A 22,887-nucleotide genomic window follows, 5' to 3' on the forward strand; every position below is an offset into this window, starting at 1 on the left:
TGTCCCTTCGATTTCGCGTGCCGAGTCTTATAGTTCCCCTAATTGGCGGTCGGGCGTGTTTGCTTAACCTACGAACTAGTTGGCGTGCCGATAGGGTTATGAAACCAAGCGGGAGGCTATGTTTATATGTCTAATTTGCCTCCACCGCTGAGCGTTTGGTGACGCGCTCCATAGCGATACACATCTGTCTAACAGTGACTGAACATATCCATGACGAAATCTCAGCTACGTAATCGGCAGCTGGCCGTTCGACAAGTATAACTTCTGTTTTTTAATCGCAGCGCAAGGGCGGTGTTACCACATCTCGCAGTACACATCCCCCAAGTCGCCAAGTTCAGATCTGGCACCCTCACGACCATTACAGCCTGGTAATCGACCAATGAGCTATTAGAAGGTCTGAAGCGTCTGCATACGACGATGGATGCTCGTGAGGAGAGGGCAGCGGAAGGCGCCACTCCCGAACTCGGGGACTCCACCTCTGCAACGTTACCTGAAGGTGAGTTCAAGCTTGAATTTGGACCCCGTAGTTGTGTTATTACACGATTCACTGTATCTCAGCCTTCGAAAACTCTGCGGGAAAAGTGGTCAAGGTCCAATTGATAAACTTTTTGAACCATGCGAACCTGTTGATCCATTGTTCACCGTACCTGAACATGATTTTCGGCATGAACGGACGTAGGTCGCCATGTCGCACAGTAACACAACGTACAGAGGGCAAAAGCGCAATTGTGCAAGGCATGGCTCTGTGCTTCGGTGGTTATGGCCATTCAGCAGGTCGTGACACCGCGCTTTTACACTACATCAAAGACTACCACCTTCGAGATGGACCCAGGTGCGCCCAATTGGCATACGTTTATCATAACATACAGCTATGCCCGTGTGGAGGTCACGCTTTCCAATCAAGGGGACGGCGCCTACAAGCCAGAGTTGTACGGTGACGCCATCGTTCTTGCAAGAGTCATACATAAAAACCATTCATCGTTTTACATGGGCGGAACTTTGGTTAAAAAGGCGACGGTAAACAAGAAAGAGGTTGATCGCTATCTGCGCCACATCAAAATGAGTGTAAGTTGAACGGTTTCTAGTCCATCACCTGTACTAGATCGGTAACCCCACGACGTACATGGATCAGGAGTCCAGCAAGTCATTCTTCTTCCACTCGAACCCTAGCAGCTTCTATCGGTACTACTCAGCTGCAGCTGGTCTGGTGGAGATGGAGCAGAATTTGAGCACGGAGAAACGTAATTTGGAGGAGTGCAAGGCGGAGTTGAAGGTACGCAAGCGCGTCCTGCACCCAGACCGTGAGAAGCTACGAGATCTTTCTAAGCAGATATCACTCTTCGAAGAAAAGCTTACGGAATGGAAGTCGGCGAAGGAGATGTACAGACTATCGCAGTATCGCGCGTACAAAGAGCGGTACGAAGCTCTCAAGGAGACGTACGACCGGTTTCACCAAACCGACCCCAAGGATGAAATAGTGAAACTGCAAAATTCCATTGAATTGTTCAGCGCGGAGCACGAGGAGGTGAAATTCGATATGCAAACGCAAACTTCGAAAACATACCATCACAAGGATAGCATCACTACCATCACCGACCAGATTGCCGTTTTGAACGACTCCATCGGCGACATGCAGTCGCGTATTTCCGCCAAGAAGGCGTGTATATCGCAAGTGGAAACCGCAATGGCAAATTTGGATGGCGAGCTCTCCGCAGTGGCGGCGGAGCCGGCGGATGCAGATAAAAAGTGTCTGGAGCGTGAACTTGACGTCTGCCGCAAGGAGTACGAAGATGTCACCGAACAGCAGGAATCTACCTCGTCTGCTATGGCCGACATTGAGAGCGCCATAGAAGACATTGAGACGCAGATACAGAAAGCAAAAATCGATCTTGATGAGCAGAGGCGAGAGAACGCCTCGTTGGAGTTTTCGACGGTACCAAGTGTAAGGTCAGACCCGTTACGTCGGGCTCTCTATCGTTACGACGTCAATGCGGTTCGCGAAGATATCCAGAGGATGCGGGATCAGGGAGTGTTCATTTACATGCCCATTGGGCCAATTGGCGATTACCTGGTGGTGACACGAGACGCCCCGACATGGAAAGTGCTGGCTGTGGTGGAGCATCACCTCCGTAGCATGGTCCACACATGGGTGGTTGCTTCAGAGCAGGATCGTCGCGCGTTGGAGAGCCTGTTGATCAAGCACGGTTGCAGCCGCAGCCAGTCCAAGATCATTAAGAGCAACGTATTCATGCGTCCCGACCTCGTGGAACGTATGCAGCGAAAGCTGTCCACGATGAGTCATCGGCAATCCATTTACAGTTACCTCGCCGTGAAGGAAATCCCCCCTCTACTGCTGTACGTGCTAGATGACGTGTGTGGCATAGGCCGCGCTGTTATCTGCATCGATGACGAGCAGATGTATGAGGTGCTCTCTGAGGGTGGCGATAAAGTAAATGTTGTATACTCTTTGACCCGATTGAATAGCGGCAGAAGACTAAACGGATCGCTCTACCTGTCGCCGTGTTACGAAAAGCACCCATTCTCATACGAGTATGTACGTTACGCGCAGGGAAACGAAGGCGACTACTCGTGGGAGCGGGAGGAACGGAAGGACAGCGGCACTCAGCGTGAGAGTTCACTAAAGTCCCTGTTGTCATCTTTATCCAAGGAGCTTTCGGAGTGCAATTCGCGTCTAAATGCCCATCGCAGCAAACTCGACGAAATAAAGGCCGAACAGACGAGGGTAATACGAAAACGTACCCGGCTGGAAACGGATTTGGAAACAGAACTTGACAGCTTGCAATCAACAAGCCATAGCAGCCGTTACAACAAGTGTTGCGAAGCGTTGGAGGAGATTCGTTCCGATTACCGTCGCCAGCTGAAGGCTCTCGGTGCTGAGCTGGCCACCTTGGAGGCGGAGTTGTCGGCCATGGAATCCAACAAAGCTACGAAGGAAGAGGAGCTTAAGGTTGCCAACAGCGATTTGAAAGCTACTTTGAAGACTGTTTCCTCCTTGAAGGTAGATATGCAGAAAATACAGCAGCGTATCAACACACAAAAGACACAGATAAAGGCTCTGCAGAAAAATATGGAGGATTATAATTTCAAGTTGGATGGGTACGTGAACGACCTTAAGGAGGCTGAAAAGAAACTTGAGAGCCACAAGGCTGAGTTGGAAGCAGAAGGCATCGATTACTCCGCTGAGCTGCCCACCAAATCGCCGGAAGATTACTTGCAAATACTCAACCTCAGCAACGATGTGCTTAAGCGAATTGTGGACGACTCGAGGAACATTGAGGCTCACCTGCAGTCGCTACGTGAAAAGCACGCCGCTGCGGAACAATCACTACGGGATAAAGAACTACGGCTTACTGAGACGACCGAAAACTACAGCCTACAGAAAAAGAATTACGTCAAGCGTTGCAGGCGTTTCGAGGAGTGCCGAGCACGTATTGAACATAAAGCGAAGAAGGCATTCCGACAGACGCTCGACGCAGTTACGGGGTACGATGGGAACCTGGTTTTCAATGACGTGAACCGCACGCTAGACATACAAATCCATAACAAACAGCAATCGTACTCACGCGCCCACTTGGCCACTGACCTGAAGGTAGGTTGCATTCCACATATGAATGTAGCGGCATGTTTCATATCCAAAAGCGTGGTACAGCGTTGTACCCGTGCGACTTCAACTGACACAATGTCTCCTATGCTATTACCTGATGTGTTAAGTACTGCAATGTGTTCATAACATGGCGGTGGCATGCCGTGTACAGGAGTATAAAATGTGGCATCTGGGTGACGGATTCATACACATATACATTAAACAACAGTTTCTATCTACAAGTGTTGTTTTCCATGATTGTCACCAATAAGTGACGTGGAGGTATCATTACGTTTGCAGACACTCAGCGGAGGCGAGCAATCTGCGATCCAGCTCTCCATGCTGCAAAGCTTGGCTACAATATCGTTCTCGCCCATCCACATGTTCGACGAAGTTGACGTATACATGGACGAGAGCACGCGAATCAAAAAGTAAGTGCCATTGTTACCGTTGTTTTACACTTTGTAGCATCGAGTCCCTGGTGCAATTCGCTGCAAACAATAAAAACCGCCAGATCTTCTTGGTGACCCCGCATTCCGAGTTGGCCAAACATATAAAGGGTTGGTGTCAATATATCACCAGACATGTAGTACAGACAAATACCCTGACATCAGCAAAATCTTCAACGTCGCTAGGGACGTATGACACACGGGCCTTGTAACACGGTTGGCTGCCACGTGTATCCGCACACGTTTCGGCGCCAACAACCAGGGTGCAGATTGTTGATCATCTGCCTATACAGCCGTGGAACAAGCATTCTAAATGAATACCTGCCCCACGGTGACAACCATCCAACATCTTGGGATATGTCCTATCGCATCCCAGACCTGCTCACGGGATATAACGTGAAGTTAACAGATATCCGTTCCATTACTAAGAGCGTAACTCCTGACTCCATGATTATAATGACGAGAGGGACAGCCGCAGTGCCAGCGTTGTTCCACGTTTATGGGACGCAAAAGTTTTTCTTCGCATGCGCCCGTTCCATTAAACTATACTGCTATACCACTTTAGTTTATTCACAAAGGGGGATCATTATTACTGCGTAGCGCCGTGCCCTACGATACCGCACAAGTACCTGGGTTCAAAATAACGCTCTAGCAAAATCCGTATATCCGTTACATTCACAATCCCGCATTACATCCAACCACGGTCAACCAGTTACACGCATCATTGGATGCGGGGCACCCCACCCAAGCAATCTATAATAGGGGTATAACCAGTGGGGTAATGTACATGATTATTCATATCTCCTGGGTGGGCATTCCACGGCCCTGCGACGTGTGTGTTCATCAGGGCAGGCGTGTAGTATTTCTCCTCATAAGAACACCCAAATAGCGGCGAATATCTTGGCATCATACCATGCATAGGAGCGCACTGGGGATGTTGCATGACTGCCTGCACGGGCGCCCCATCCTGCATCAACGTAGGGGTAGGCCCGCAGAGATACGGCTGACACTGTGGCATTACGGAAGACGGAACCGGTAGAACGTTCCCATATGGGGGTTGCCGGACGTTGAGCATGGCGGGCGTATTCAAACACGGTTGCGTATAAGCATACGAATTGTTGGCCATATGATTGTATTGGACACCCATATATGACTTGTACTCGTTAGGTCCCACCATTCCGCTGCTGAGTGGGTGAAATCCCTCGCCCTCTTGGGCAGCTTTACTTGGCATCGGGAGCAAGGTATTGGGGAAATCAGTGCTATACTCTGCACCTGTCCTACTGGAGGTTTCCTGCATGGTTAGCTTTTTGATGTAATCATACAGTCGATGCACCATAAAAGAGTATTTTCTCATGAGCAATTCGCATTCATTCCCTTTGACATCTTTGATAAACTGCGTGTTGTAAGGTGACGCAACTGCTGCCCTACCTGTAGCAAGGAAGCTGCGCCCTTTATTTCTGTTTCTAATGTTTTCGTGTTTATAAGATCCGTGACAGATTCCCCGCAGCTTTGTAATATGCCCTCACAGATGCGTTGCAGCTCATGGGCCGAACTAAGCCAGCTGGAAGAGTACGTGCCGTCTGAAAAGTGTTATGCCACATCACTAAGTTCGAATCGTACCTTCATTGACAACTGTGTCAGAAATCAACACATTTAGCCGTTCTAGCATGCCAGTTATGGTAGTAGGGCTGAAGGAATGGTTATATCTGCCTGCCGAATTCTCGGGTCTGAGATTCGCTTTCACATCCCCAGATGAAATATCCGCATTAAACACCGACGAGCGGGGGGCGAACGCTTCTAAAGGTATAGAAACAGAAGAGTGCGACTGCTGGTCAGACAAAAGCATCCTAGATTGAGAACCAGGTAGGGATGAAGTGTGCACCTTGGCCAAGTCAACCGCATTCTCTGCGGTCGACAGCGCACACACTCCAGTTCTGGGAGTCGTCTGCAATGAGCGACTTGTATCTTCGTCAGCCAGTGCCCCCTTCAGGGAAGAAAATGAAACTCTGCCGCGTTTAGGGCCCTCCTTTGGTGGGCACCGCTTCGCTTTGTACGCATTACCTAAGGCCTCAGCACACTCCGCATCAACCTCAGCAAACCAAAGCATCTTTAAGTGCAAAGATTCTACAGAGAAGGTGCGCGCAAAGAACTGTTGTGGATTCCGACGTCGCCCCCTGCTGTTTGGTGTGCTAGCTCGACTTACGTGTGTCTTCCACCAAACAAACCGTGTCTTCCTCCCTTAACAAACTCGCTAATATATAATTTAAATGGCCGTCTACGCTATGCAAAATTTATGAAGTGAGGGTGAATATACACGTACACAACCCGTATAGGTTGGCAGAATCTTCTCACTTTCTTCCCTGTTACACACACTCATTCTTAATTGATATAACGAAATATCATATGAAACTATGGTTACAACTGAGGTTGGAAGATGTGTTTAACGCGCCTCTTTTTAGTTAAAACGACAAATAGTAAAAACAAAAAAGCTCCAGAGCGGGGAATCGAACCCCGGTCACCCGCGTGACAGGCGGGGATACTAACCGCTATACTACTCCGGATCGATTGTTCTTCGATATCACGAATTCAAATACTTACTTGCACTTATATTGTCTCTTTTGGGGGAGTATGGGCAACTAAAACGCAATGTTAATCGTCAGTGTTTCGGCCACAATGTTTTATACCACTGATATGAGCATGACAATTTGCATCATAAGGCGCAATATTTTATTCCGTAAGCCTTTTGGCATATTAAATGTAGCAGTTGCCCATACCATAGCCAGGGCTATAAGCCGCTCAAAGGTGTATATACAACAGCCATCCAAATGGGCAGACGAGTCCACCATATCTTTGACAGACTGATACAGTGCACATGAGTTAAAAGAGGCGATACCACGCGATAACTCGTAATACCCGGGTGGGCCTTGGAAGCGTATTATCTATAGTCCTCATACGTCGTTTATCTCACGATTACAGCGCTGTCATACATGTTCAAATGATAACTATGACGCACAAAAAAAACAAGGTCGCCTCAAATTCTGCGGAAACCTCAATTAGAATGGCACAACCCACATTTCTCCAAACTATTTCCCTAAAGTGCTTATTTTTGTTCTTCCGTTTTAGACTGCCACGTGGCTCCGTTTGGGTTGGGCATGTTTTGGCGTTTAGCGGAGTAGTGACTCACGCCGACTGTTTAGGCTGCGTAATTCCACAGAATGTGTACACTTGAGACATTGAAGCATACGAATCCGCAATCTGATCAGACTAAGCTGCGCCATTAATTCAAATCATTTGGCGCTGGGCACTGCTTAGCCCCCGACTGACGGCGGCACCATTGTAAATGAAGGTCTTGTAAACATTGTTACAATTACATTTCATTGATTAGATGTGTTTCGTGAGGATTAGATGGCTACTGACTGGGAATCGGAGTCGGCACCTTTTTGTGCCTGGCCGCTTTCACAGCTCTTGCAATCCCCTATCACTACAACTCCCAGAAGCCAGCGAGGTCGAAAATGAAGTTAGTTGTCTCGTATCTAAAGCCGCCCAAAGCACGGCCGACATACGAAGCCGTCATGCCAGTGCGGCGTTCTGGCTTTACGTAACCCAAGGCTTGTATCAACTGCTGCATACGCTTATAAGTAATAAACGGCGGCAATCTCAATTTCGTAAGAAAACTAGCCAGCTCCAAAGATGACATGCTTGCCCGTAACATTGGCGCAATACCCACGAAGACAGCTGCGGAATCTTCCGCCTTTTGGGTACATGATTTACTCCACGCAGCCTCTGGACTGTGAGCAGACTCGTACTCGCCTGGGCTTTTAATATCATCCAAGAATATCTCGGTACCATGAACAACTTTGTCAAGGTTCTCCACAATGGCTCCAGCAGTGATACCCTTGCCCTTTACGACGTTCTTATCGGATTCGTCAACAACCCGAAAGTACTTAGCTAACCCGCCGGGTGATGTATTAATAAGGTCGTTGTACCGTTTAACCAGCCCTCCTACGAACCACTGGTTCGCAAGCTCCGGTTGATCCAGGAACGTTTTAGTAACATGCTTAACTTCTTCGAGGGCCGGCATCTCCATCTTGTCAACAGTTTTGTCTGCCAGGGAACTGAAGAGTGCGGCACACAATGCTGCTACGTTGCTTTTAGCATCATCTCCCCTCACGGCCACCAACCAGTCAATGGCCTCCTTGAAGTTGCGAGGGACATTGGTCAACGAATTGTATACCATTTTGAAGGGTTAGCTAAATTACGCAATTATTGTAATAAAATCGTGTGAATTTCGGGTCTATCTACTAATTGCGTCGCGAAGATCCCGCGTATGTAATAGGAACACTGAATGCAGGTAATGTCGTAATAGCGGGGAAGGACAAGACAAGTGTTGTTGCCTTCTAATACATATGCGCTTTAGCACGGTATGCGAATTCTTCTTAATGCGAACGAGGCAGACCTAGGCGAAGCAATGGCGACCCAAGTGCCGTATCGCTGCCAGTTCTAGACAATAAGCGTGGCATGTACTATGTAAAGCGCGAGTGATAGACGTGCATAAGTTTTGGCCAAAAAGGGCTTACACAGTAGCTCTGCGTGTTGAATCAATGTGTAGCAATGTGTATATATTTCAACAATGTTGCAAGTGGTTGCGAGTGGTGTGTTGCGGCGCTTATGGAGTCGCGCGTTACACGCTGTTGATCGACCTCGCAATCATTCGGTGACGAAGTCAGACGATTCTTCTACTGTCTAACGTGCGTATCGTAATTGTGTTGTGCTTTAGGTGATTGCGGCAACTGCGATTCCTAAGGTTTCTTGGCATGTAACAACTTCAGACGATGGCACCGTTGGTCGCCTTCCCTATAAATCAGGCATCATATCAGCGGTGATCGGCGGTTGCTGCAGAATCTAGTGCACAATTATTTTTGGTACTGCTGTGTGTATGCGTACGATCTTGTGTGTATGCGCGTCCTTCATGTGTGTATTCTTGGGGGAATAGTTTGTTGGTTTGTAAACTAATCGTACGGCTCTACTAGTAGGTGTTAATTGCGGAACATTGCAGCTCCTATGCGACGTTCTATAAAGCCTGAGGGAATCTCGAAATTTGACGCAATCTTCCACGGCGGGATTCCTGAACCGCAGTTGTACACATTCCCATATATCGTTTGCCCATACCAATGTGAGCTCATTTGAATTCCAATTGAAGGTCATGCCTCCAGTTCAGGCTGCCACTTTTCCGCCGCACCCATATACCACGCTAATGGTCTAACAACGGTCTGTGTGAACCACGGTGTAGGATTAAGATGCAGTAGATTCATATCGATTCCTCAAGAGACACGACATATCACATCACATGGGTACTCAAACAATCATTCGCATTCCGTACATTCATCTGGCGGACGCGTCACCGAATCTTACAAGGCGTTGTCGTGCTGCCGACTTTAGCGATCGCCAGACCAGAGCATAAACAAATCAACTAACGCATTCGTGTATTACATTACTTTCGAGTTGCTGCTTAGGTGATATGCGCGTATTATTACTGGATGGAAGCGTGTACAGCAAGGGTGAAGTGCACAAGGAGGGTAGGAAGCACTGCGTGAACGTCGTCCCCGTCTTTTCTTCATCCAGGCTGTCGCATAGTTCGTGCCCACGCTGCCACCTTCACGTGGCGATTCCCGCGGGTGCAAAGAGCTATTTACAAGCCTCCTTCACTCTCAGAATTATGGTCTTCTTCAGGCGGAAGATCCTCTGTACCATCCTCACTGCCTGCACTAAACGTGTCGTTTGATCTATGTTCCACGTCTTCACGCGTATTGTTGTTTTTGTCACGTTCTGAATGGTGCTTTTTAGCGGAGGTGCAAAATGAATCATCCGGTCTAGATTCTCCGCACTATGCTTGACACATTTGGTTATGTATTTGGCATAGTCGGCAGTGTCAATGATAACCTGTTCCATATTTCTACTACCGCAACTCTCAGAAGTGCTGCTAGAGTTGCGGTCATACTCACTACGAAAACGGAAACGTTTCTTTATAGGCTTCCGGAATTTACGCAAAGTTTTACGACATTTATCTTTATATCCTGCTTCTGAATCATCTTTGCCGGCGCCGCTACCCGCTGCCCGTGAATCATCTTTTCCGCCACCTCTACCAGCTTCTTCTGATGCGAATATGTCTCTTATAACAGCTGCTTGTGACGATAATGCGCTGCCTTGATATGCTGCTTGTGACGGCAATGCGCTGCCTTGATACGCTGCTTGTGACAGAAATGCGCGGCCTGCAACAGTTTCTTGTGACGGCAATGCGCTGCCTTGATACGCTGCTTGTGACAGAAATGCGCGGTCTGAAACAGGCTCTTGTGGAATGAATTGGGGGGGTGCAACAGCTGCTTGTGACGGGAATGCGCGGCCTGTAACCGACTCTTGTGGAATGAATTGGGGGGGTGCAACAGCTGCTTGTGACGGGAATGCGCGGCCTGAAACAGGCACTTGTGACGGGAATGCGCGGCCTGTAACCGACTCTTGTGGAATGAATTGGGGGGGTGCAACAGCTGCTTGTGACGGGAATGCGCTGCCTTGATACGCTGCTTGTGACGCGTTTATGCCTCTTGTAGCCGCTGATTGTGAACCCATTTCGTCCTCGTTAGTGCCCCTATGTTCTATTGTATCACTACCTCGTGTGCTATCCTTGTATGTCCCATTGATACCTTCCTTTACTTCCTCACCCTTGTCAATAGAAATTGCCGTTGCCACAATGTTTGGCTTGTCTTCTCCAGTTAAATCCGCCATCTCGCAAGCAACCGATTCAAACGTAGTAATGCGAAATAATTGGCCACGGCTGTATAGCTAAATGGTTTTGTTCAAACTAAAGACAGACTGTCGTCGACGTGTGCTCTCGAAATGTGTTCCTGAAGCTAGCCGCCCTCAAAAACACGCCGTATTCACCTCTAACAGCAGATGTATCGTCTAGTTACTGCGCCAGCATGATAAGAATTAAAATAGACTCACCTGTATTTGAAGCGAGAGGAATGCCAATGCTTCACGTAAGATTGTAGTGTGTGCACGCTCGTTGCAACCTTCTCGGGGTTACGAATAAGTGGGTAGCCATGTTTGCGGGGCGCCCTTCAAAGTCTGTGCTGGGGTGTGGTACGGGGTCACGACTCTAAGGATCACTACAATGCTAAGCACAGATGCCCTTTACTGCGTCGTTCACCCAGACAAGGTCCAATATTTATAGGGTGTCACATTTAGACACCGATTCACCTCATCTAACCACCCACTCACCCGGCGGATGAGCCAACACCCAAATTTGCCAACTGGGTCTCATTCCTCTGTTACCATTGGCCTACACCAATGAATGGCAACTAAGTCACTGCAACACTAAATGAACATGTAAAAAGGCATTGTGCAATTTGTGTAATGTTACTGGCTATACCTGGTCTGCGGCCGAATTAACTTTTGTTCCAGAGTGCATACTGTGCGATGTAGCTCTCTGGATTGGGTCGGGTGTTGATATCATCGGGATACCGCATCATACTGTAGGTGTGAGATGCGTGATCTGCGCCATCCAGTTGCTGTAGTGGTCACAGACCCCTACATGCAAGGCTGCGGCGTCACAACGCACCCACTGACCAATAGGGTCTCCCACGTCATTCCCTATAAGGCCTTAATAACGAATTGCCGGAAAAATGCTCTCCTACAACTCCCACTCCTTCGACGATGTATCTATGGGTCAACACAAAATGTAACAGTTATTGTCGCATTAACTAAGTCACATGTTACCTTGTGGTCGGTTGTGTTTCAGTTTCGAACAGCTGTGTTGGTAGAGTCTATATGCATTCACCAGCTACCCATTGGCTAATCGAGTCTGCACGGCATTCCATGGCCATGTAGCATATAGATCGCCTTCTGCAGCGCACGAGATGGTCTCCATGGTTCCAACCTGCGCCGCCTGTATGCGCCAGCTACCCCCGGAATACGTTTATTGTGGTACTACCATATCTGAAAATTCAATCGCGTTCTACGTTCACCACTATTAAAGTATTCCCCGTCAATAGTGCCAGCAGTTCACGCAAGCATCTCTGGGTGATTTAGCCTCTTGCACTCAGAAAGAGTTTACAGTGCTACAGGATGCTATTGGGCACCCTATACAATTTGAAACACGGTCTCACGTTTCGTCGTTATAGTCATACAAAGCAGAACACTGTACGGGTCATCACGCCACATATACATGAGTAACGCATGCAAATATATTGAAAGTTCGATTTTTTCAATACGGTGCTACGATAGATGTCGTATGATACCTCATAAAAGATTTCACCACATGTGCTTCACATATAGCATATAACTTGTCCACACTACAACTTATACTCCGAAATCTAATCACGTTGATGGCCTTTGTGAGGGTGAACGAATTTAGCCATAATGAAACATGTATCGCTGAGCATGTGAACACAGCGTAAGAACTATTGCGTATTCAGATTGAAGTTCTATATCGCTGTATATTTCACCACGAGCATTGAGAACAATGCAAAATTGATTTAACCATAATAGCCCAAATGGGATATGCTGCTGAACTGCGTGGCATCCATGTCTTGTAAGAAAGGACACCACGGGTGCCAGCCTCTATTGCGTAGACAGTCTCACTGTATACTTTATAACACCGTGAATTTCGTATTCGTGATATAATAAAATGAATCTGACCATATGGTGACATATGCCGGATAACGGGGACATCACCAGTCGGTACAGCAGGGGAGATATGATCTGATCGCGTATCCAACCCCTACGAACGAAAACAATTCGTTCTCTATGACCTTCACAAAATGTGTACGTGCTGTAATGCTCTGTTACAAACGTGAGCATGTCCACAACACTTTGGAAACGATGTCGGTTGGAAGACGGCGCAACGGTCCGACATTGAACACACAACGCAATTATACAGATGTGTTAACACGTTAGACATGAAACACAATACCGTATTGTGTAAAGCATAACGGCACAGATGTGTGCACCTCACTCTAATGTAAAAATTTTATCGCACAAGACAGTGCATACCGCCCCGTGACACTATATGGCGTTTCAATAGGACACCATGCATACAAACGTTTGTCTAAGGTTAATGAAAAAGATGTGGAAGTCGGCCGCAACCCCTTGTGGTTGGCGCGTCCACCTGGAATCACGAATCCAGTATAACACCACAACATGAATACTGCCATGTAACAGTTATCGAATTCACCATTTTCTATGACAGTTAGTGTTGCTGTAACGCTTTTCATTCGTCGGGCGGTTCTACAGTGTTCACGTCGGGCGCCGGCACGTCGTTTTATTGCGTCTTCGTACAGACCAATATTTGCAACAATTCCAACTGACTAAAAGACGTACACTTAACCTTGTAACCATAACTACCTATCAAGATGGTATGTTGCTGTCTTCCGTTGCTTAGGTGCCCGTGGTGTTGCCGTAGTTTCGCCATTGTTTGTCTCGTGCTTTCTCATGGATACACCAATGTTACGGTGAAAACATGATGCCACAATGTGTGTGTGATGTGGGCCCTTCGTTTGTGGCGCTGCTGTCTAACGGTTGTGCGTTTAGACCGATGTGTGATATGCCCTACCAACCTTCCGTAATGTGACCGTGTCATCGATGGGCCCAGAAACGCAGCAGTTATTCTTTCTTCTGAGACACGTATAGTGCCATGTTTTACATTCTTTTGACGGTGAATTCGACCCCCTTCCTTGCAACATGTTTATTTATATTACTGGATGTCTATTTGCTCAACCGATCATGGCAATTTCCTCTAAATGGCACCTGCTTTGTTTATTGCGCCAACAATTACGTCTACGCTCGTATTAAATGCGTTTTCAGGTAAAACTATCCCAGGAACGTGCTAAGGAGTTGGCGGAGAATGCACGCCGCATTGCCGCCCCGGGAAAGGGTATCCTTGCAGCCGACGAGAGCACCGGCACCATTAAGAAGCGTTTTGACAATGTAGGCGTCGAGAACACGGAACAGAACCGCGCTGACTACCGCTCCCTGTTGTTTTCAACCAAAGGCCTTGGAGAGTACATTTCGGGTTGCATTCTTTTCGAGGAGACGCTGTTCCAGCAGTCCCCATGCGGCAAGAGCATGGTTGAGCTCTTGCTCGCCGAGGGTATCTTGCCTGGCATTAAGGTGGACAAGGGACTGGTGCCCATCCCCAACACTGACGAGGAAGTCAGCACCACCGGTTTGGACGGTTTGGCTGAAAGATGCCAGAAATACTACAACGCCGGCGCCCGCTTCGCCAAATGGCGCGCGGTTTTGTCCATTGACGTTGCTAAGAACAAGCCGTCTAACCTGTCCGTGCTAGAGACCGCCCACACGCTGGCGCGTTACGCTTCCATCTGCCAGCAGAACGGCTTGGTGCCCATCGTGGAGCCCGAGATTTTGGCCGACGGTGACCACTCCATCGAGGTGTGCGCTGAGGTTACTGAGCGCGTGTTGGCTGCCGTCTTCAAAGCCCTGAGCGACCACAAGGTGCTGCTTGAAGGCGCTCTTCTTAAGCCGAACATGGTGACCCAAGGTGTCGACTGCAAGGACAAGCCGTCCCCGCAGACAGTAGGCTTCCTCACCTCCCGTGCGCTACGTCGCACTGTCCCACCCGCTCTCCCTGGCATAATGTTCCTCTCTGGTGGCCAGTCCGAATCCATGGCCACCGTCCACCTGAACGAGATCAACAAGTGCAACAAGCACCCATGGAGCCTAAGCTTCTCCTACGGCCGTGCGCTGCAATCATCTGTCATTAAGACCTGGAATGGTTCCATGGCCAACGCTGCCGCTGCTCAGGCCGTCTTGATGAAGCTTGCGCAGCAGAACTCCGAGGCATCCACCGGCTCCTTGAAGGGCGATTTGTCGGACGACGGCCAATCGCTTTTCGAAGCTAAATACATATACTAAATCTGTACGTGACCTTTTGTACTCTTTCGTTTGCCGCCCGTCTTGGGGGTTGCTGCCTTCCGCGTACTCCCCCATGGACGGCGGTTTTCGGAGCGGATTCGGCCAGACAGCCCACCAAACAAAAGCTAGTTTTGTTAGAAAATTGTGTCGCAGTCTCGGTTTGTATACAACTGAGACCTTTGGGCTGGCAAGATGTCGATACCAATGGATGCGGCCGCGAAGGCCGGCGCCGACTCGCCCGCCGCCCAGGTGCCGAACTTGAGCATACAGGAGCTCAACATGGTCATATTACGTTTAGAAGAGGTATGTGTGGCTGTCTAGTTGAAATTTACTGACGTTTGGCAGGAAGTCAACCAGATGCAGACTCTGGTGAACGTGCTCACCGTTGCTGTCGAGCGGTTCCAGGAGTCCAAAAGCTGCTTAGACGAACTCTCTGATCGCAAACACGAGATCCAGGTGCCGCTAACTTCTCTTGTCTACGTGCCAGGTACGTGTCTAGTGTCTATCCGCCACTGTACATTGTTCCGCAGGCGAGATTGCGAACCCCGGTAAGGTGCTAGTTGCCATTGGAACGGGTTATTACATTGAGATGAGCATGGACAAGGCCCATGAGTTTTACGAACGGTTTGTCTTTGGTGTTAGTTGCACATGTGTTGTAGTAAGATTGGCGTCGTGGAGGACCAGTTGCGGAAGCTTCACGCCATATGTTCGTCAAAGAACAAGCAAATTACGCAGACATACTCACTGCTCGACCACAAGCTGAACATTCTGCGCAATGCCCAGGCCGCTGCGCCTGCTGGCGGTGCTGCGTGAGATGGGGACTTCCTCCGCTTGCCTCGCTATCTTCCAACGCCGAATACATTCTAATGAAAGTTTTATCGCATTATGTCCATGGTGTGTATACGCAACAGGCTCGGTTGATTGCTTGAGGATACCGTCAGCGCGTGCCACGCCTTTTACGCTGAACATACGGCATATATACACGAAAATGGTTCAAACAGGTGCTCCACTATACTATTAGATACTTACTTTGATCATTACGCATAGCGATGGCGAATGCTATTCTGAGCCAGAGGGACGAGATCGTCGCTGCCGTTGAGGGTCACAATGTCGTTGCCTTTTCGGGCCCAACTGAGTCCTACGCATCCTCATACATTCCTTCTTTCCTATACAAGGCGGGATTTACGTCAAGCAGCAACTGTCGAAAGAATCCTCCGCGAATATGCGTGGCTCATTCCCGTCACCAGGAAGTTAAGTCTTCCGCCGAATCTTGCTCTGTGTTGATCAACAATCCTTCCAAAGTTGCATGTCATCTGGGTTCGGCGGCTTCACTGGATTCTACGGCTGACATAGTCTACGTCACTGAGGACTGCCTGCTGCGGCGTTTGGTTGCTGACCCTCTGCTGTCAGACTACGGTGTTGTGATTCTGACTGGTCTGCAGGACCGTCTGCTGTGCACTGAGATTCTCTTGGCGCTGTTGAAGCGCATATTATCGAAGCGTTCGCGATTGCGCATCGTGTTAATTTTTGAGGGTGGCAATGTGGATGATGTATTAACCTTCTTCCGCCGACGGGCCACAGAAAAAGACACTGCGGCGGAAACATCTCCCTCATGCGGGGATGAGGTGTCAAAACCGAATCCGGGAAGCTTGCTCCCGTTGGGTGATGTTTATCATGTCCACCTGAAATGTGACTCCATCTCGTACAAGGTGCAGTACCTATCGGCGCCTTGCCCGAATTATTTGGACGCCGCAGTATCTACAGGTGCGTTAGGCAGAGCGTTGCGATCACAACTCGCCTCAGTGTGGAGCATATGCCGAAGCGAACCATCCGGCAACGTGCTTGTCTTCGTGCCGTCTAGCGAGGAGCTGGAGCTGCTCCACACCAACCTTCTGGAGAGCGCGAAATCGTTCCGGGAACAGGGAGCAGGTAGTTTGAATGTCGTACCGCTTGGGGTCGGCGGATCTACAGAGCAACATATTAAGAAGAATCCTTATGCCTCTCGAAACATTTACATTTGCTGCGATCTCAAGGATTACCGAAGCAAAGTGGACAGCATACGTTACGTGGTCGACTGCGGTTTCAGCCGCAGAATGGTCTCCGACCACGTTAACACCGGTTCTGTGGCCTGTACGGTCACCGCCACCCGCGACGAGATGCGGCGGCGGTCAAACATAATTCGTGGCTCTGGGAAATGCTACCGGCTGCTAACAGAAGCCCACTTTATGGACAACAGTTTGGTGATGGAGTTCCCGATCTCCGAGATGAAGACGACAGACCTGACTACGATGATTTTGTTCATCAAATCATTGGGTGTCGCCGACTTTTCGGATTTCGAGTTCGTGGTGCAGCCGCCCATCGATGCGATCGAGCATGCGCTTACCACTCTGTTTCTACTCGGCGCCATTGACGGTAACGGCGATGTAGTGTATCCGTGTGGCAATGTGATGGCCGAACTTCCATACACCGCCATGCTGTCCAATTTCCTTTATCGCAGCACCGAGCTCGGGTGCTCTGCAGAGGCGCTTACTATTTGCGCAATGCTTGAGGTGCAGGATATCGTGCTAAAGCGCGGAAATGTCAAATCGACATACCAGACTGAGCGACTACAGGCAGCCATGCGCGGATTCGCTGCTAGTGAGGGTGACCTATTTTCCTACTTCAACGTGTATCAGCTAGCGCGCTACTACCGCGACGAAGATTCCAAGTGGCTCGGAAGGTACGTTATACGTCCGATTCCAGATGCGACACCCACCTCAGGCACATGGTGAGTGGCTCCGGCATTCGTTCGGCGGAGAAGATCCGAAGCCAACTTGCGGCTTTGCTTAAGAAGTACCAGCTTCCGGAGGTGAGTGCCTTTGCCTACCTCAGACACGCCTTCAGGTTAGCTGTGGTGATAATTCGGCGGTGCTGCTTGAAGCCGTATTCAAGAGTTTCTTTCTGAACGTGGCGTGCAAGGAGCACTTGGTGAGGACTCTACTGACATCTAGGCATCTAGATGTGGGTCTAAAGGTGAAGTCAAAGGTGTTGGACGATGAAGGGAACGCAATACTAACCAACGAGTTGCAGCCATATCTGCTAGTAGCAAGGTAAGTTAACGTGATTTGATGTTTCACCGCGGCCAGCCTTGACACTAGCAAAACCCGGCGACTCTACATCCACTCCGGCTCCTTTTTGGCGGATGAGCAACCCGATTGGGTGGTGTTCAACGAGGTAGTCCCATCCATGTTGAATTAAGCAATGCGCTGCAGTCGATGGACATCGACGGCGAGTACTTCATGAGGGACGTCACTGCGATTCAACCAGAGTAAGTCGCTGAGCGCCTACGACAGTGAACCTTCCTATCAGATTCCTACAGAAGTATGCACCTCACTACTATGGCGAGGTGCAGGTGCGAAGTTACCTGACGGATAACTGAATAACGGTGCGCCCAGAGTCGCGGTGTGTGTGGCACGTAGATGCCTTTGACCTCGCCGCTTTATTTTTCAGAGCAAAATGTGTATTCATACATGCTTATAAGAGTGTTGCGTGGCATTCGGTTGCGCTTTGCTGATTCACTCGCTTGGTACCGCGTCGCCGTTGGCGACAGATGGCTGGTCATTTTGGCCAGTCCTCAGTGGTGAAAACTGGCTTAATGGCCACTTATTTCACACTTCATAGGCCATTGTTCCATGTGGGAGCGCGAATTCGGTGCCATTCGAGCTTAGCCGCCATTAATCGGTGGTTCGACACAGCGCCGTCACGCCGTTTTAGCAGTCGTGTCGTTCCACCCTCCCAATCGCACACACCTAAGGCTACACAAAGTCGCGATGGACGCGAAGATAAGTTCATGTACCTTCAAACCAGGTTCTCGCGCACCCCGGTTGTCAATCCGCTCAAAGAGGCGGACTCTATAGGAACTACTCTGCTCGGAGTTTTTATCGCATTGTTCGGGATCACGTTTGCCTGCGTGCCTCTTTACGAGTTCTTCTGCCAGCAATCCGGCTACATGGGCACCACTAAGAGGGTGAAGACGTACAAGCCTCCTCCGGACGGTTCGCCAGTTGTTTACTTGGTTGCGCACATAGTTTTGCAGATCGTGGCGGGCGCATGTTTGAAATTGACTTCGTGACTCATTCTCATTTGAAGTGGGATTTCAAGCCTGCGCAGCGCAGCGTGGTGATAGGGGCCGGTGAGACGACGCTTGCATTCTACACCGTGAAGAACCTCACTGACAAACCCGTGATCGGCGTGGCCGCGTATCACGTCATCCCTGACGAGGCTGGCGGCTTTTTCAACAAGATCCAATGTTTCTGTTTCGAGGAGCAAATGCTTCATCCAGGTGACTTGCCAAACGAGCCTACTAAACCTGTATAGGCGAGGAAGTTGACCTACCGGTGCTTTTCTTTTTGGACCCCGACATTTTGAAGGACAAGCGTTTGTGTACGTGCCTTTTACGGTTTTCTCAAAATTGTGCCAGATGGTGTCGATAAGATAACCCTGACGTACACTTTTTTCGAGGCCAATTCAGAAATTCCGCCGGAGTACACCACGTTATTAAAGCGTATGTTCGACCCATCAATATGGGCCCGCCACATTTTGCTATAGGGAACGTCGTTGATGAAGAGGAACAAATGTAACATTTAGAGCTTATCACAAGTTTGGAGCAGCTACTTTTTGCTTTCTGACAGCACGATAGGCAGCGCTATGTAGAGTGCTACGACGATAACTATGATGACCCCGAACGAGATGTACTGCACGCATATGCGTTTTCTCTCAGCGAAAAGACAGCGGTACTGCTTAACCTACCCATATCATCATATTGCGGAAGTAGTTGGCTAGGTTAGTCGACTGGTTTTGCATCTGCGCACAGATTTTCCGTACAATACCCTTACATACCACAATAGCCTTGGTTTTGAGTGTTTGCGACATCTCTTTCAGCTGCTGCATGTTTGCGCAGTTATCGATGATCTTTTGTATAGACTCTTGCACCGCTTCTGTGGCACCTTGCACCTTTGCTTGGGCCTGCGCGGCATGTGAGTAGTTTCGCTTTCTCTTACTTTAAGCACCTTGTCGGTTTCAAACTCCATGTTGTAGCGTTTGAAGGTGCGTGCCAATTGTGCGGAGAGCGGTAGTTGCACGGTCCTGGATTTGAAATCGACTGTGCCTTTCTGATCGACCAATAGGCGCACGGTCCTCCATATTTCCTGTTACATATGGGTTAAGTACAAACTCAGGCATGCTTAGGCAGGCATATACTCGACTGGTCATGGCGTGTTAGTCAGGAAACACCCACCTGTATCATGTTCTGAACGAGCCTTTCTGGGTAGTCCTCTGCGTTCACCATGACCAAGACTGCTAATTTGTCTTCGTCATCCGTCTGGTAGTAGATTGTGATGTTCTCTAATTGTATTTCTTGCAAGTCAGTACCAGCTGTGCAATGTGTTGGTGTATGGAGAAATGCCACATACGCTCCTTTGTCGTTGCATCCTCGTATACATGTTCCAGGCCTTCCTCTACGATAAGACCAGTGCCACGCGCTGCACTTCTAGGATAGCAGGCCAATACATGTTCTGTACTTAGGTTTATGAGCCCCGTGTACAAAAGATTTTCTTCCGCCATGTGGTAATTTGTTGTCCTGCCTCGCAGTGTGTTTCAAACCTAATCACAGAAGTCAAGCAACGAACTAATCGCTCACCCAGAATTTAGAAGCTATACGTGACTCGCAAAAACAAAATCTACATAGCGGATACAGGCTCGCATCGTGCTGTGCTTGTATAACGTGATGCGATGCGATAATAAATTGCAACCTATACACTTCGCATCACATAAATTTTGTGTTATCCAGGCGTCCTATTTACACGTTCACTTTGCTGTTATTGCAAGAGTTATTGAGATTCTAAAGCTTAACAAACATATGAAATTTCGTCTTATGGAAAAAAATTTCGGTTCCCGAGATCCTTTTCCATTGAAGCACCAATATCAACTGTCATCGAGTCTCCTATCAATCGCATCTAACTTGTTTAATAAGCCTTTTACAATGCCATGGAAGCCACATAGATCAGCATCCAACCTTAACAACTCGTTAATGGCTTTGCGCACCTTTGCGATCACTTGTAGTTCAGCATTTCGCTGATCCATTGTGGAATCGATCGGCATATCCGACCGTAATTCGACCAATTTTAGAACAAGTTCGTACAGAATGTGCAGATTGAGGTGTGATCGTTGTCGTATTTGATCGTGCCCCTGGTCTGGCGATAGGTGCATTAGTACGCAATGGTTAAAATATATGTGGCCTAGGACAATCTCCACTATACCTTCTATCCGCAATGTTATAGGGTTACCATCACCAAATGATTGCGAAACATTACGTGGCGTATCCTCCAGCATGCATCTAAGCAACGTTTCCTTTAAGGCTTCGTTGCCAAAGTTGTGTCCGTTGATGCGATTCTCAAGTGCTTTGAAACCAGAATGTTCGAGGTTGTAACTCTGACATATATTTATAGTATAATTGATAATCAATGCTACGAGACAAAAGGAAGTGCATTCCGCCAATTCACTAGTAGCCTTTAGCCGCAAGGAGCTAACCCCGTGACTCTCGGCAGGGGTGTCCACCCCCAAGACTTCATTGGTTACAATGCGGAGCATGGGCGACCCATCATGGATTAAGCCACAGTGGCTTTCTTGCGATGCGTAGATATTTTTAAATTCACTCCACAAATTCGCCATGGACACTTTGTGATATATTCCAATTGCGGATGTATACATCTTGAGATACTTCATATTTGACCATTCCAGCTCAGACAGGCACTTAGCCGCCGAATGCATGAATGTCTTGCTGTATATACGTCGTGATCGTTGTAGATACAACAATTTGATAACCTTTTCAGGAGTTAGCTGCGATAACATAGGCTCGAGCCTATTGAGCGCCACGTCGAAGAAATCCGAATCAAATGGGTCCAAGTTTAAGTTCATATTACTATCACCGACATGGCTGCAAGCTTGATTCGGATTACACGTAAGCTCACGCGTTGCGGCACGTTTGGAGGTTCTTGTCAGACGCTTTCCCATCCAGCGGCATATTTGATCATACACCAGCAGCAGGTTGGCACATTCAAATGGTGAGTAGTCCTTTCGGAGTTCCAAATCTCGTTTGAGCTCGTCCATGATAGATGCCCATCGTTCCACACTGGCCAAGGAGCACTCCCTCGAGAGTATGCAAGTAAGGTAGTACTTCTGTGCCTTGGTTAACACTTTCTGCTCGTGTGCTTTTAACAGATGATTCAGAAGCATTTTTTGTGCCTTGACCACAAATCGCACAAGCTGATCGTTTGCGATGGCTCCGTATTTTTCGGGTATGGGCAAGTGGTGGACGGTACCACGGCAGACAGGCGCTGCGTCCACTCCGCACACAGACAGAGAGGGAGAACACGTCGTTTCAACATTTGAACCTTCATTTTCATCGCTTTTCCGATCCGCGCGACAGCGGTGCAGCGGCTTTTTTATCCTTCCCAACAGGTCCAGAATAAGGATGCATTCTCTGTTGGAGAGGAAGGTGACCTTCGTTAACAACTCTCCCAAAAGTTCTCTCGTGACTCGATCGTAATCAACACTGTCTTCAGTGACCTGCAAGTGTATGTGTTCCATAATGGTCACGCACGTGTGCGTCTATGCGCTACGCTGACGAACGTGGCACGTGCCTGCATACCTTGGCTAACGTTTTAGGCTCCTTCAAATCTTGCGCTGTATGAGGTGCACGTTGCCTGCCATTATACAGTTTGGAACGCAGTCTCAACCTCTTGGCCAGCCCTTGTAGTCTAGTCAGCAAATCGACCTTCCTATTACAAAGGAAACCTTGCAGGGGATTATGATCTTTGCGGAATCGGAGTCTCCGTGTACACATGAACATTTCGACACAGATTCTAC

The 22,887-nt window shown here is 48.6% G+C and overlaps 11 protein-coding genes across 11 annotated transcripts; 6 read left to right on the top strand and 5 right to left on the bottom strand.

Annotated features, from left to right (window-relative positions):
- Positions 1 to 417: 417 nt before the first annotated feature.
- Positions 418 to 4,249, top strand: BBBOND_0402960 (-Structural maintenance of chromosomes protein 6; the record flags this gene model as incomplete). The annotated part of the gene is given in 9 exon segments (XM_012914540.1): positions 418 to 496; positions 559 to 675; positions 697 to 832; positions 870 to 1,065; positions 1,103 to 2,554; positions 2,570 to 3,610; positions 3,905 to 4,035; positions 4,073 to 4,164; positions 4,200 to 4,249. The coding sequence occupies 9 exon segments, from the start codon at positions 418 to 420 to the stop codon at positions 4,247 to 4,249; spliced, it is 3,294 nt and encodes a 1,097-aa protein (XP_012769994.1).
- Positions 4,250 to 4,774: 525 nt separating this feature from the next.
- Positions 4,775 to 5,654, bottom strand: BBBOND_0402970 (hypothetical protein; the record flags this gene model as incomplete). The annotated part of the gene is made up of 2 exons (XM_012914541.1): positions 4,775 to 5,516; positions 5,548 to 5,654. The coding sequence occupies 2 exons, from the start codon at positions 5,652 to 5,654 to the stop codon at positions 4,775 to 4,777; spliced, it is 849 nt and encodes a 282-aa protein (XP_012769995.1).
- A 75-nt stretch (positions 5,655 to 5,729) lies between these two features.
- Positions 5,730 to 5,909, top strand: BBBOND_0402980 (hypothetical protein; the record flags this gene model as incomplete). Its single annotated transcript, XM_012914542.1, has 1 exon — positions 5,730 to 5,909. The coding sequence occupies one exon, from the start codon at positions 5,730 to 5,732 to the stop codon at positions 5,907 to 5,909; it is 180 nt and encodes a 59-aa protein (XP_012769996.1).
- A 1,625-nt stretch (positions 5,910 to 7,534) lies between these two features.
- Positions 7,535 to 8,290, bottom strand: BBBOND_0402990 (hypothetical protein; the record flags this gene model as incomplete). The annotated part of the gene is made up of 1 exon (XM_012914543.1): positions 7,535 to 8,290. One exon carries the CDS (start codon positions 8,288 to 8,290, stop codon positions 7,535 to 7,537), a length of 756 nt encoding a protein of 251 aa, XP_012769997.1.
- A 1,448-nt stretch (positions 8,291 to 9,738) lies between these two features.
- Positions 9,739 to 10,833, bottom strand: BBBOND_0403000 (hypothetical protein; the record flags this gene model as incomplete). The annotated part of the gene is made up of 1 exon (XM_012914544.1): positions 9,739 to 10,833. One exon carries the CDS (start codon positions 10,831 to 10,833, stop codon positions 9,739 to 9,741), a length of 1,095 nt encoding a protein of 364 aa, XP_012769998.1.
- Positions 10,834 to 13,899: 3,066 nt separating this feature from the next.
- Positions 13,900 to 14,982, top strand: BBBOND_0403010 (fructose-1,6-bisphosphate aldolase, putative; the record flags this gene model as incomplete). Its single annotated transcript, XM_012914545.1, has 1 exon — positions 13,900 to 14,982. One exon carries the CDS (start codon positions 13,900 to 13,902, stop codon positions 14,980 to 14,982), a length of 1,083 nt encoding a protein of 360 aa, XP_012769999.1.
- A 192-nt stretch (positions 14,983 to 15,174) lies between these two features.
- Positions 15,175 to 15,795, top strand: BBBOND_0403020 (prefoldin subunit 5 (c-myc binding protein) , putative; the record flags this gene model as incomplete). The annotated part of the gene is made up of 4 exons (XM_012914546.1): positions 15,175 to 15,285; positions 15,328 to 15,469; positions 15,513 to 15,606; positions 15,642 to 15,795. The coding sequence occupies 4 exons, from the start codon at positions 15,175 to 15,177 to the stop codon at positions 15,793 to 15,795; spliced, it is 501 nt and encodes a 166-aa protein (XP_012770000.1).
- Positions 15,796 to 16,031: 236 nt separating this feature from the next.
- BBBOND_0403030 (ATP-dependent helicase, putative) lies at positions 16,032 to 18,400 on the top strand (the record flags this gene model as incomplete). Its single annotated transcript, XM_012914547.1, has 7 exons — positions 16,032 to 16,746; positions 16,786 to 17,701; positions 17,743 to 17,830; positions 17,866 to 18,071; positions 18,108 to 18,195; positions 18,234 to 18,289; positions 18,331 to 18,400. The coding sequence occupies 7 exons, from the start codon at positions 16,032 to 16,034 to the stop codon at positions 18,398 to 18,400; spliced, it is 2,139 nt and encodes a 712-aa protein (XP_012770001.1).
- Positions 18,401 to 18,571: 171 nt separating this feature from the next.
- On the top strand, positions 18,572 to 19,569 carry BBBOND_0403040 (cytochrome c oxidase assembly protein Cox11 subunit, putative; the record flags this gene model as incomplete). The annotated part of the gene is made up of 4 exons (XM_012914548.1): positions 18,572 to 19,016; positions 19,058 to 19,303; positions 19,339 to 19,398; positions 19,442 to 19,569. The coding sequence occupies 4 exons, from the start codon at positions 18,572 to 18,574 to the stop codon at positions 19,567 to 19,569; spliced, it is 879 nt and encodes a 292-aa protein (XP_012770002.1).
- Positions 19,570 to 19,631: 62 nt separating this feature from the next.
- Positions 19,632 to 20,583, bottom strand: BBBOND_0403050 (hypothetical protein, conserved; the record flags this gene model as incomplete). Its single annotated transcript, XM_012914549.1, has 5 exons — positions 19,632 to 19,766; positions 19,861 to 19,986; positions 20,022 to 20,168; positions 20,258 to 20,394; positions 20,433 to 20,583. The coding sequence occupies 5 exons, from the start codon at positions 20,581 to 20,583 to the stop codon at positions 19,632 to 19,634; spliced, it is 696 nt and encodes a 231-aa protein (XP_012770003.1).
- Positions 20,584 to 20,943: 360 nt separating this feature from the next.
- On the bottom strand, positions 20,944 to 22,870 carry BBBOND_0403060 (hypothetical protein, conserved; the record flags this gene model as incomplete). The annotated part of the gene is made up of 2 exons (XM_012914550.1): positions 20,944 to 22,587; positions 22,670 to 22,870. The coding sequence occupies 2 exons, from the start codon at positions 22,868 to 22,870 to the stop codon at positions 20,944 to 20,946; spliced, it is 1,845 nt and encodes a 614-aa protein (XP_012770004.1).
- Positions 22,871 to 22,887: the final 17 nt, after the last annotated feature.

The sequence above is a fragment of the Babesia bigemina genome, assembly GCF_000981445.1.
Source record: "Babesia bigemina genome assembly Bbig001, chromosome : IV".
Taxonomy (NCBI): Eukaryota; Apicomplexa; class Aconoidasida; order Piroplasmida; family Babesiidae; genus Babesia; species Babesia bigemina.